At 41.4% G+C, this 13,340-nt stretch overlaps 1 protein-coding gene across 5 annotated transcripts in view; it reads right to left on the bottom strand.

Moving 5' to 3' along the window:
* LOC744474 (serine/threonine-protein kinase SMG1-like) overlaps positions 1-13,340 on the bottom strand; it is a 44,665-nt gene that overhangs the window by 22,132 nt on the left and 9,193 nt on the right. For all 5 annotated transcript variants that reach the window (XR_010152334.1, XR_010152335.1, XR_010152336.1 and 2 more), the window contains exons 11-15: positions 10,745-10,887; positions 10,395-10,596; positions 7,373-7,515; positions 6,248-6,395; positions 5,714-5,873 (exon numbers count right to left, since the gene is read on the bottom strand). Coding sequence is in view for 2 of the 5 variants with exons in the window: in XM_063797015.1 (XP_063653085.1) it covers positions 5,714-5,873; positions 6,248-6,395; positions 7,373-7,515; positions 10,395-10,596; positions 10,745-10,887 (796 nt within the window). In the remaining 3 variants the exon portion in view is untranslated. The remainder of the gene's footprint in view (positions 1-5,713; positions 5,874-6,247; positions 6,396-7,372; positions 7,516-10,394; positions 10,597-10,744; positions 10,888-13,340) is intronic.

The raw sequence follows: 13,340 nt of genomic DNA, 5'->3' as shown, positions 1-13,340 counted from the left end.
CTACTTGGGAGGCTGAGGCAGGAGAATGGATTGAACCCAGGAGGCAGAGGTTGCAGTGAGCCGAGATCGCACCATTGCACTCCAGCCTGGGCAACAGAACAAGACTCCATCAAAAAAAAGAAAAAAGAAAAGAAAAGAAAGAAGAAAAGAAAATTAGGCAGGTGTGGTTGCATGCACCTGTAGTCCCAGCACTTTGGGAGGCCAAGGCAGGAGGATCAATCAAGGCTAGGAGTTTGAGACTGCAGAAGGAAACCCTGTCTCTAAAAACAAGGTCCAGCTAAAATCAGGGTCCAGCTCCACCACAAGCGCAGCTCCAGGGGCTGTTGAGTTTTGCCTCTACCATTCCAAGTAGTCTCTGCTCCAGACCAAGTCCCACCATCTGGCAGTCATGTCAGTCCAACCACAGTCATATCAGGGCGCTTCCAGGTTCTTTCATTGAGTGCCCCTTGAGGAGGCTGGAGGAGAGGCCAATGACATTTGCACTTGAGACTCCAGAGTCTAGATTTATAACCACTATGTTACGGCTGCCAGTGTGGCTGCAAGGACACTTCTTTCATTCATTCGTTTACAATAGATGTAGCATCTGCTGTGTGCCAGATGCCATTCTAGGTTCTAGGGAAACAAGGCAAAGCCCCTGTTTTCCAAGGCATCCACATTCTAGGAAAGACTGCTACCAGCCTGGCGTGGTGGCTCATGCCTGTAACCCCAGTACTTTGGGAGGCCGAGGTGGGCGGATCACTTGATGTCAGGAGTTCAAGACCAGCCAACATAGTGAAACCCCGTTTCTACTAAAAGTACAAAAATCAGCTGGGCATGGTGGCACGTGCCTGTAGTCCCAGCTACTCAGGAAGCTAAGGCAGGAGAATCGCTTGAACCTGGGAGGCAGAGGTTGTGGTGAGCCGAGATCATGCTACTGCACTCCAGCCTGGGCAACAGAGTGAGACTCCATCAAAAAATAATAATAATAATAAAATAAAGACTGCTACTAAACAATAAAATAACCAAACCAGATAGATGACTTCAGGTGGTGGTAAGAGCTTTGAAACAATAAGCAAGGTAACTAACTGGTCAGAGGAAGGGAGATGGGTGCATTCCCTCAGATAGACCGCCCCAGAGGTCTGCCTCTCTGACATGACATTTGAGCAGAGACCCAACAGGAAAAGGAAGAGACTGCTCTATGGCCAGGCACGGTGGCTCACACCTGTAATCCCAGCACTTTGGGAGGCCCAGGCGGGCGGATCACGAGGTCAGGAGATCGAGACCATCCTGGCTAAGACGGTGAAACCCTGTCTCTACTAAAAATACAAAAAAATTAGCCGGGCGTGGTGGCGGATGCCTGTAGCCCCAGCTACTCGGGAGGCTGAGGCAGGAGAATGGCATGAACCTGGGAGACGGAGCTTGCAGTGAGCCGAGATCGCGCCACTGCACTTCAGCCTGGGCGACAGAGTGAGACTCCATCTCAAAGAAAAAAAAAAAAAGAACCAAGAGGAGTCCAGGCGAAGAGAACAGCAGATGCAAAGGCCCTGTGGCAGAAACAATCTTGGTATACTGGAAGAATGGGAAGGAAGCCAGTGCAGCTGGAGCAGGATAGGTTAAGAGAGGATCAAGGTGATGAGGGCCTGGAAAGGGGGGCTGGGGTCGAATCACCAGATCCTGTTGGTTGCAATGGAAGAGCCTGGAGTTTATACTCAGAGCAGTGAGAAGCCACTGGAAAGTTGTTTTTTTTTGTTTTTCTGTTTTTGAGACAGAGTCTAGCTCTGTCACCCAGGCAGACTGCAGTTGTGCAATCTCGGCTCACTGTAACCTCTGCCTCCCAGGTTCAAGCGATTCTCCTGCCTCAGGCTCCCCAGTAGCTGGGATTACAGGCACATGCCACCACACCCATCTAATTTTTTTTTTCTTTTTTTTTTTTTTGAGACAGAGTCTCTGTCACCCAGGCTGGAGTGCAGTGGCGCAATCTCAGCTCACTGCAACCTCCACCTCCCTGGTTCAAGCGATTCTCCTGCCTCGGCCTCCCGAGTAGCTGGGACTACAGGTGCATGCCACCATACCTGGTTAATTTTTTGTGTTTTTAGTAGAGACAGGATTTCACCATGTTAGCCAGGATGGTCTCGATTTCCTGACCTCGTGATCTGCCCACCACGGCCTCCCAAAGTGCTGGGATTACAGGCACGAGCCGCCGTGCCTGCCAGCCACCGGAAAGTTTTATGTAAGCAGGGGAGTGATCTGTTTTATCATTTAGAAGGATACACACCTCTTCTTCTTTTTTGAGAGACAGGGTCTAGTTCTGTCACCCAGGCTGGAGCCCAGTGGCACAATCATAGCTTACTGTAACCTCAAACTCCTGGGCTCAAGTGATCCTCCTGCCTCAGCATCCCAAAGTGCTGGATTACAGGCATGAGTCACCATGCCTGGTCACACTTCTCATTCTTTAAACCAGACCTCATTTGTCCACCTCCCCCATCCCCCGCCCCACCCCACGGACTGTCCTATAATGCCCATACAACAGGTCACTGTTTAGAAAGTGCTACAAAGTTACACAGTCCCTTCTGAGCCTCCCACCAATGTTGGTGGGTACAAGGTCAAAAAAAAAAAATCTCATCTATCTAAGGGGCATAGGAGACTTTTAGTTAGAGGGCCCAATTATAGTCCTCCTGAAAAGATGCCAAAAGGCCCCTTAAACACTTAGCAAAGATTCAAGAAAGATGAATCTCACATTCTTTGTATGGGAAATGAGGAACTTGACATCTTCAATATAATGGATTCCACTAAAATAAGATGACGATCAATAGGAACCAACTAAAAAAATACTTGACTAGCTGTTATTGAAAGGCTGAAATTCAGCTGACATAGGCAGTATTAATATTGAGCTAGAAAATAATTTGCATTGAATTCAGCCCAACTTTTGTTTTCTGATTTGGGTCTCTTCTAAATTATTTTTTTCTTCTGGACATTGGGAACAATCCAATTTGAAGGCCTCAATGCCCAAATCTACACTCTTGTTTTATTCTATGTCCTTGGTTTCTTTTTTTTTTTTTTGAGATGGAGTCTCATTCTGTCGCCCAGGCTGGAGTGCAGTGGCGTGATCTTGACTCGATGCAAGATCCGCCTCCCGGGTTCATGCCATTCTCCTGCTGCAGCCTCCCGAGTAATTGGGACTACAGATGCCCGCCCCCACGCCCGGCTAATTTTTTTGTATTTTTAGTAGAGACGGGGTTTCTCCGTGTTATCCAGGATGGTCTCGATCTCCTGACCTCGTGATCCACCTGCCTCAGCATCTCAAAGTGCTGGGATTACAGGCGTTAGCCACCGTGCCCGGCCCACACCTAGGTGATTTTTAAAGTTCTTCTAGTAGAGAAAGGGTCTCACTATGTCGGGTCACCGTGTTTGATGTCAGTTTTCCCTGCCAGAATCTACAATCTCCTTGATCACCATTATATCCCAACGTAGAGCTCAGTACCTGGTACAAAGCACATTTGATCAATATTTGCTGAATAAAGAAATAAAAATGAAGAGGCACTCCAGCCTGGGCAACACAGTGAGATGGTCTCAAAAAAACAAAAACAAAAACAAAAAACGACTGGAAAGGAGATGAGGGTACTTGTGAAGCCATATTATATGACACGCTCCGTGCTAGGACTTTTATATACCTTGTCTCATCTCTTCATCTCATACAATCCTTACAAGTATCTCAAAAGTGGGGAAATACCCATATAACTGAAGACGAAGGCAGTTCAGAAGTTCACTGATTTGCCCTAAGGTTCCTCGATTTGCAAACGTCAGGCCAATGATCCAACCCCAGGTATGTTTGGCAGTGAAGGACCAGTTGAGTCATAGCTGCAAGTAACCACCCTGCAGTGGTCCCTATCTTGGCCGTTAGCTTACATTGACATTTAACACTCAAATTTACTCAGTAACACCAGCTATCATGTTTTCCACTAAAACTCCACAGCATTCTGGCAACTTTTCTATTTTAGTGCAATAAAGTAAATTCTTAGCATCCCTTTGACATATAAATATTTCTACAAATAGTAATTCTCTAGCCATTCATTTGGAGTATTTAAAACTCAACATTCATAGCACATTTTATGTGACAAAGAACTTATGTTCAGAACACAAAAATAAGTCTTACGTCTTCATTAAAAACGGGTGAAGAATTTGAACAAACATTTGCAAACTAAAATACAAATGAAATACACTCAACATCATTAACCATCAAGAAAATAAAATTATGAGATAATCACTAATAATCACTACATATGCACCACAGTGATTAAAATTTTTTTAAGTTAAGCCACGTGACCCAACAAGGTGCATTCACTCAAGAGAAATGCAAATATATGTCCACTCAAAGACTTGCACATGAATGTTTAGAGCAGGTTTATACTGAATAGCGCAATGTGAAAAAACCCCAAAATCTAGCAAAGGATGAAGGGAGAAATAAACTGTGGTATATACATACAATAGAACACTACTCAATAATAAAAAGGATTATATTCCTGATACATGCAATATGGGTGAACCTTAAAAATATCATGCTGAGCAAGAGAAGCCAAACACAAGAGAACATGTTGTTATGATTTCACGTACATGAAACTTTAGTAAAGACAAGCCTAATCCATAGTGACAGAAAGCAAATCAGTAACTGCTGACAGGGGCAAATGAGGAGATGATCCCAAGGGAACCTTCTGGGGTAAGACGCTGTTCTGTATCTCGATCGTATTGGTGGTCACACAAGCGAAGACATGTTAGAACTCATCAAACCATACACTTAGAATGTGTAATATAAACCTCAATAAAGCAAAATTTAAAAAAAAACCACCTTTAATTTTCTCTTACAAAAAAAAAAGGAAAACCACTTAACTTTAATTTTCTCCAACAACTGATTCTGGTACACAGTATACCTTAATGCCTGCATCCATGGCCTCACGTCATGCTGTTTACATGAACGTAAAGCTTCGCCGAAGAGTGGAATAAGACAGTCCCGCCAGAGAAAAACCAAAATTAGTCAACGTAAAACAGGCTGTTGATATGTTTGCAGATATATAGCAAGTCTTAAGTCCAAGACTGCAATATAGTTTGGCTACTTCAGATTGATTGCAGTAGTTTTATCTATTACACTATACCCTTACATCATTTATCTTCTACTCACAAGAGGCAAGCACACAGTAAGAGAAAGCCTTTTGTTTTGAAGGGAAATCTTCTTCAGAATATTAAGTCTCATTTATCAATATACTTAATAAAGCACATTACAAAAAAAAAGTCACAGCACATTTACTATAAAGCAGACTGCAGAAAAACATTACAACTAATGCTTTATTATGAAGTTCTCGAAGATCACCATTCATTCAGAAGCCCCCATCTCTGGTCGAACTTTACCCCATTTAGGATGAAGAGGAGAGATGTTTGTTTGCAGCAAATCTAAAATTTACGTAATCCGCCTAAAGGAACTGTCTTTACATACACCACCTCCCACCCCAAAAATAGAAGAAAAAACTGAGCAATTTGCCATCCTTGCGATTATCTCAGGTTCTTCCATCTGCCCCATGTACTTCCCAAATGAAAGACTGCCTGAAAACAGCATGTTAGATTTCTGGATTTACCAGCTTGCCCAACTACAAATCCTATTCCAAAAAACTCAAAAAATAAGGTCTTTGTTCTACAGTAATAACCATTAATAGTCATAAGAGTGTGCTTGTAAAACTATACAGACCTCTGTTGAAAGTCTGTTAGAAACTGTGTTCTCCAAAGCAGATGAGCAATACAGCTGCAAGGTACTTAGAACTGGCAAAGACTGTGAAACTGTTAAAGTAGAAAGTCTCAGAGGTCCAATAGCGATGCGGGATGTTTGCTTCAAGTACTTTACCACATTTCTGAAACAAAATATTTACTGTCAATTAATAAAAATTACAATTCATAACCACTCAAAGAATAAAGCAATTGGTAAGATGCTATCAAACTGACATCCAAAGTTAGGGGGCAGTAAGAGGAGCAGCCTGCTCTATAATAAAATGATATTAGCAAGTCAAGACATTTGCTTTTGGGGATTTTTACATTTTATTTCATTTCAACCTCAGTTTTTGTTGGCAAGCAGCATTCATATATCATATGACTTCTACAACTAAAATGAAGCTATTAGCACTAGTATTTAGTAATCTAGTAACTCTCCTTCCAGCCCTCTTCACCCCATGTATGTTTATCACATGATATACACAATGTACATTTACCTCCGTAAGAGTAAACTTACTCAGTTATAGACTGCCACTTCTGATCTTGTTCTATCGGGTTTAAAGCAGTTGCCAAACAAACAGAACTTCTTAACAATGGAACTTCAATGGATTTCTGAGGTTCCCTTGGATCTGGACTTAATATGTTATGAAGCAGTTTTTTCATGTCTACAGAAGTTAAATGAAATGTCATTAAGTTAATGTGCTTTTATTATAAATTTTGATTTATGTTTGGCATTATTAAAAACTAATCACCAATGAACAGCTCCTTTAATATTTCAGGCAGTTAAACACTATAAGCATTACTGAGAGCTATATAAAAATCATACTTCATACAAAATTACTGTACCTCAGACCCCTAAAAAGCAGTTGCCTTCAAAGGCTCAAAAATCAGTAAGTCGAGGTCAGGCGTGGTGGCTCACGCCTGTAATCCCAGCACTTTGGGAGGCCAAGGTGGGTGGATCACGAAGTCAGGAGTTCAAGACCAGCCTGGCCACGATGATGAAACCCCGTCTCTACTAAAAATACAAAAAATTAGCTGGGCACGGTGGCAGACACCTGTAATCCCAGCTACTCAGGAGGCTGAGGCAGGAGAATCGCTTGAACTCAGAGGGCGGAGGTTGCAGTGAGCCGAAATCGCGCCACTGCACTCCAGCCTGGGCAACAGAGTGAGACTCTGTCTCAACAAAAAAGGAAGTCAGTAAGTCAATCTACTATTTAAGGGGACAAATCTAGACCTGCATTAGCAAATCTTGCTCAATCCAGAATACTCATTAAACTTATTAATAACATTTTATAAAGTGTTCCATTTGTGATAAAGAACTTAATTAATGAGCCACATCAAGATGAAAATCAAGAAAAATATTTAGCTGAAACACTACTTTGTCCTTTATCAAACAAAATGGCTAGATAAATCTCAAAGTATTAAGGTGGTCATTTTTTTTATTTGACTTAATTTTAAGTGCTTTTCATTTCCCAAATCAAACATAAATAGGGCAGCCCTAAATTTGTTGCTTCACATGGGATTCTGCCCCCCGAAAAAATGTAAAATAACTTCCAGATTTTCCAGTAAAATATACTAAGCCAAACATTTTGAGCAACTTGTCCACTAAAATAACTTTAAAACTATTTTCTCAAATACCTACCTATTTTCTCTTTTGATCCTCCAGCAAGTAGACTGATATTTTCTCCTGGTAACTGATAATTTCCAGGACTGATAATTTCTCCGAGTAATTCTAATTGCTCGGTACATTCAACAAATTTTCCAGACTCAAAGCTGCTTAATGATCTGTAATTAAAATATTGGTTAGTTTGTATTCCTATGCAGCCTGTGGAACCATTAAAAAAAAAAACAAACAAAAACAGAACAAATCCTAGGAAGACAGCAAAGTACACAGCATTTTTCTGACAAAATTCCTTCCACGAGGATGCCATTATTTTGGTTTTTATGTTGAAGATGTGACTACCACTTAATTAGTACTCAAATTGGAGTGGCAAACCAGAAAGTCACAGCTACAGACTTTCGGTGGAGCTGACTCGCCCCTGTGTCTCCTTCCTGTTTTCATGTGTTGCAGCCTGTTCTCTTCAGAGCCTAACACACTGACAGTAGACCTCTGCAGGACAACTTTGACATCCAGTTCTCTCCAAGCTGCCAGTGAGCTCCCTGTGCAGCCTCACTCCTCACCTACAGCATGAGCCCTTGCAGCTCTCCCAGCATCACAATCTTGTATCTCAGTCCTGGCTTCTTTCACTGCTGGCATCCGTCCGTCTCTCCCTTTTTCACCTACTTTTCTTTTTTCAAAGAATTCTTCTCTTTCATCTGCTTATATGAAAAATAATGACACCTCTGAAATTCTTTCCTGTAGTCCTGCAGCATCAATGCCAGGAAGACAGGCCTCATCCTTCCAGCTTCTATGCTGCTCCTTTCAGATCCCTTACCCTGTCCCCATTTTCATGACACGGGCTCTCCAGCCAGGAAGAAGACACTGTTTCTCACTCTCTCTCTTTTCCATCTTTGCCTGTCCCTCTCGCTGTGTAACTTCCCTTATAACTCAGCCTGAGGCCAGTGCTAGAAAGGCACATCACCTGACTTATTCTGTGCCTGATTCTACCTAGATCAGTGCAACCACTGGCTTCTCAGGGGGACCCTTGAGTACTGGGCACTGATGAACTGCTGCCAACACAGTCATCATTTCTGCCATTAAAAGGTCCTAAGCTCTCTCCAGTGGCAGGTTCCCCAAGTCCCCACTATGCTCTATAATGCCCTATGCTTTCAGCTAATGACTCAGTCCTCAGAAAAAAACAAACAAATAAACAAAAAAACACAGGCTTTAATTTCCTCTACCCCTACCCCCAATCCACCATACACTGCCAAAATTCTGTCTATACCAACTTTGACTGCTTTCCTTGAGGCAGAGAAAAGGTGAGGGCCAGTTAATCTATCAATGTTCTTTCTCCTGTTTCTTCAACCTCTGCTTCCTAGTGGCTCCTTCCCCTTGGCCAAAAGAACATAATCTCTCCAACATTTAAAATAAACATCTCATATTTCCCTCCAGCAACAGCTTCCTATCCTCAACTTCAAGAAAAACTCACTGACCAAATAACTCACCTCAAGCTTTTCATTTTCAAATGTCTCTACCACTCAATAGTATTCAATCTAGCTTCTTCTGTCTCTCTACAAAACTCTTTTGCCTTATAATCCCTAGAGCATCTGACAAGGCTGACTACTCCCATCTGGATGTCCTATATCTAGGACACTTCCCTTCTCAATGTCCCTGTATTTTTTTGAATGGCTTCCTCTTCTATCCTTTCACAAAATTGCTAAACTAGGATTCTGACCCAGGCCTTCCTTCCTCTTCACTCACTATTCTCCAGAGGCTTCTCTCTGGTTTGGTTGCTTACAAAGGCTCTAGAGTATAGAGACTGAAAAGGAAAGAGGGCCTTTTCTGTGTACTAATCATCTGCAAATCTCTCAAGCTTAGACTTTCTCCTTAGTTCAAAATCCAATTCTTAACAGCTTACCCAACAATCTCGTCTGCACATTTCATTAGAAATCTTAAAACATGGCTTGTTCTCTGTGTGCTCCTACTCCAGTTAATAGCATTGTTTCTCTTCCCTCTACCATTGCCCCCACAAATTAATGGTCTCCATGCTTCCATACTTGCCCCCCACCTCCAGTCTCTTCACCATAGCAGAATGAACCACCAAGTCAGATCACAACACATCTCTGTTCAAATCCCACCTAAAATTTTCAGTCTTACTAGAATAACAGCCAAAGTTCTTTTCTCAGTTCCCAGCTACTTCTCTGCCCTTATATCCTACTGTTTAAGGCGCTCCTAAACACACAGGCCTCCCAGCTATTTCCAGAACACTCCAAGCCCATCATTCTCACATCAGGTCTAGGCCCAAAGGGCATCCCGATGGGCATGCCTTCACCTTGTGTCTTCCCTCCAAAGAAGGTCAGCTTTACCTAACTGCTTTCCTTATGGCACAGAAAAGGTGAGTGAGGTCCAATTAATCCTTCTATCAATAATCTTTATCTAATCTTTGCTTTAAAAGGTTGGAATTTATGTCTGTTTTATGTGCTGCCTGGGTCATAGCACATGCTCAGTGAAGCAATTACACATTAACCCATTTAGCAGTAGAGGGCAAGGGTATCAGACAAAGTCTAATGACCTTTATCTTCCCAGCCAAGTGTCTGCAACAGAGTGAGTGCTCAGTTTTGAATTACAGAATTAATAAAAGCACAGAGGAATGAGAAGAAAGTTTAATTTACAGATGTTCACAAACTCTGTCCTCATTAGAATAAATGTTTTTGATATATTCAGACCTCATTTAGAAACAAAGCCATCAAATGTGATTCTTTCTAAAGCAGTACAAATTTTTCTTTATATTCACTCTGGCATAATCTTCAAACTGTATTAAGGTTTTAGAACAACAGGTTCTGAAAATTAATACCAAATGACTATCTCAGCAGTTTTCCCATTATACAAATACCTTCCCTCATCTCTGATGTCAGTTTCCTGTTGTCATTTTCATAATGGCAGTAAGTTAGAAATATAACCATTTTGTATTACTATGTATGACCAATTTTAATGTTTTTTTGCCATAGGAAAAACATCGTAGTTATTGGAAATTTGTTTTATATCTGGAAACAGAAAGCCTTACTTTATATAGTTGAAGTCAGCTTTCAGGTTGAGGGAAGTGCTACTGGTACTCTTTTTCAAGTCATGGATAGCGTTCTGCCATTCCTGCACAGCAGCCCAATCGGCAATTGAGATGTAGCACTCACATGCTTTATTTCCTAAATAATTTATAACCTCAGGGGAAGAGTCAGTTGGTTTGGACAGCACAGTTTTTCTGGATTCACCTGAAAGTATTTTATAAAATAAGAAGAGAGAGATTCAGATCAATTAGAAATATTTCAAAGAACACAGAAACCTAAAAACATGATAAGATCATCAGTACGAAATATATTACTATAACTTTTGCTTTATTTAAAAATACTGAACGCTCACCATTCAGACAATGTTTCGGGCTGGCACTGTTACACCCAGCATTGGCTAAGGTGAGCACCGATTTGTCAAAGCTGGAGATGCAGCAATCAACACCTGTCATGGCACACAGGTGTTCCTGGTACTCCACAGAGGCCTTTTCAAACCTGAAAAGCAAATTGAAGCAGTCTTATTTCTTTATTTATCTACTTACTTACTTTTTTTTTTTTTTTTTTTGAGATGAAGTTTTGCTCTTCTTGCCCAGGCTGGAGTGCAATGGCACGGTCTCAGCTCAATGCAACCTCTGCCTCCTGGGTACAAGCGATTCTCCTGCCTCAGCCTCCTGAGTAGCTGGGATTACAGGCGCTCGCCACCACGCCCGGCTAATTTTCTTGTATTTTTAGTAGAGACGGGGTTTCACCATGTTGGCCAGGCTGGTCTTGAACTCCTGACCTCAGGTGATCCGCCTGCCTCGGCCTCCCGAAGTGCTGAGATTACAGGCATGAGCCACCGCGCCTGGCCTTTACTTACTTACTTATTTTTTGAGACAGTCTTACTGTCACCCAGGCTGGAGGGCAGTGGCATGATCATGGCTCGCTGCAGCCTTGCCCTCCCAGGCTCATGCAATCCTCCAACCTCAGCCTCCCAAGTAGCTGGGACTACAGGCGCCCACCACCACACCTGGCTAAAACAAGGTTTTGCTCTGTTGGCCAGGGTGGTCTCAAACTCCTGGACTCAAGCGATCCGCTCACCTCAGTCTCCCCAAGTACTGGGATTTCAGGTGTGAGCCACCGCGCCCAGCCCCAAAGGAGGCTGTTATTTTAAACACACATATCTCATTTCCCCCCTCCCACAAAAAATGGTGCAAGAATAAACTGAGCTAAAACAGTGAGTTGACTATGGTGGGGGGAGGTTTGATGTCTTCCTCACAACTATGAAACTAAATTTAAAAGTGGTTAAATGTTTTTTTAAAAATGTAAGAGTATAAAAGAACTAGTGGAAAATATTGATAAGTAACTTATGTCAGTGTGTGGAAAGGCTTTGTAGAAGGATAAAATGCAAGAAAAGATGCACAAGTAACAGATCTAGATGCATAATGCTGAAATACAACACTAAACATTAAAAACAAATTATAAATCAAGAAATTGGATAGCATCAACAATCTTAGTATTTAATAAAATTTCACAGATTAACACAGGAAAAATTGAGAGGCCATGAAGACATGATCCATGTTTTAAAAAATCACAAATGGTTACTATATGGGGCAACTTCTACTATTAGTCATTAATACATATAGAAATGTAAAGTACAATAACTATTTTCGCTGATGGTGGTGGCAGCATTCTTGTTTCTCAGTGACTCTCAGTATCCACAAAGGTGAAGGGAAGGGGGTACTCTATTATTAAGGGTATACATTGCAGCCATCTTTTCTGTAGAGTAACTTAGCAATAGAATATATCATAAGACTTATGGTTTGGCAGCCTTTCTTCTAGTAAATCAGTTTATGAGAATGGATTCCAAGAAAGTAATCAAAAATATAAGCAAAGATATTAAGTGCTATGGTACATTTAGTAAAAAAAAAAATCAGAAACAACCTTAATGCCCAACAGTAAGAAATATTAAATTATGGTACACTCATAAATACAAATCTTTATTAAAAATAACACTGTAGAATATTTAACATGGCAATTTTTTTTTTTTTTTTGAGACAGAGTTTTGCTTTTGTTGCCCAGGCTGGAGGGCAGTGGCACAACCTGGGCTCACAGCAACCTCCGCCTCCCGGGTTCAACCGATTCTCCTGCCTCAGCCTCCCAAGTAGCTGGGATTACAGGCATGTGCCACCACACCCCACTAATATTTTTTGTATTTTTAGTAGAGACGGGGTTTCACCATGTTAGGCTAGTCTCAAACTCCTGACCTCAGGTGATCCACCTGCCTCGGCCTCCCAAAGTGCTGGGAATACAGATGTAAGCCACCGAACCCAGCCTACCTAACATGGCAAATTTTTTTTTTAAATATTGAGTGGGAAAAACAGATCATAAAACCATGTGCCTATGTATGCTGCTGTTTTGGTGAAGAATGGAGAAAACGACATGAAAGAAAAAAGAATTACAAAGCATATGGATATGGAAATATGGGACTACAAAAGGATACACAACAGAAGTTACTACAAAGATATGGAAGAATGAGCAGTTCTTTTATTTTCCTAAATTCGCAAGATTTCATTAAACTAACATAAATGGACACAGAATATTATGGTACAAGCTCCTCTATCTGGAGGAAGCAATGAGTCCGAATGTAGAGTTCACAGGACTAATGAGCAAATACTCTGACAATAAAGGGTAATTTGTATCAGACTCTGAGGGGGAAGGAGCTCAACTAGGGATCAAGTTCAAAAGCATTTATAAAACAACTGACAGGTCTTGTTTTACAGTGTGATTTGCCACTAATTCTTAAATAAGAAGGGCACTCAAGTACTGCTGCTAACTAAAGAACAAACTGAAGATGCCTCCTGGTGAAGTGATTTATAGCAAGCTTCAATGCTGAAAGCAAACCAAGCTGTTTTAAGATTTGGCTACAATGTCAGTGAGTAATACAAAGAATTTAAACATAAAGTAAT

The sequence above is a fragment of the Pan troglodytes genome, chromosome 18, assembly GCF_028858775.2.
Source record: "Pan troglodytes isolate AG18354 chromosome 18, NHGRI_mPanTro3-v2.0_pri, whole genome shotgun sequence".
Lineage (NCBI taxonomy): Eukaryota > Metazoa > Chordata > Mammalia > Primates > Hominidae > Pan > Pan troglodytes.
The sequence above is the reverse complement of the archived record's forward strand: the minus strand, read 5'-3'. Positions and strand labels throughout refer to the sequence as shown.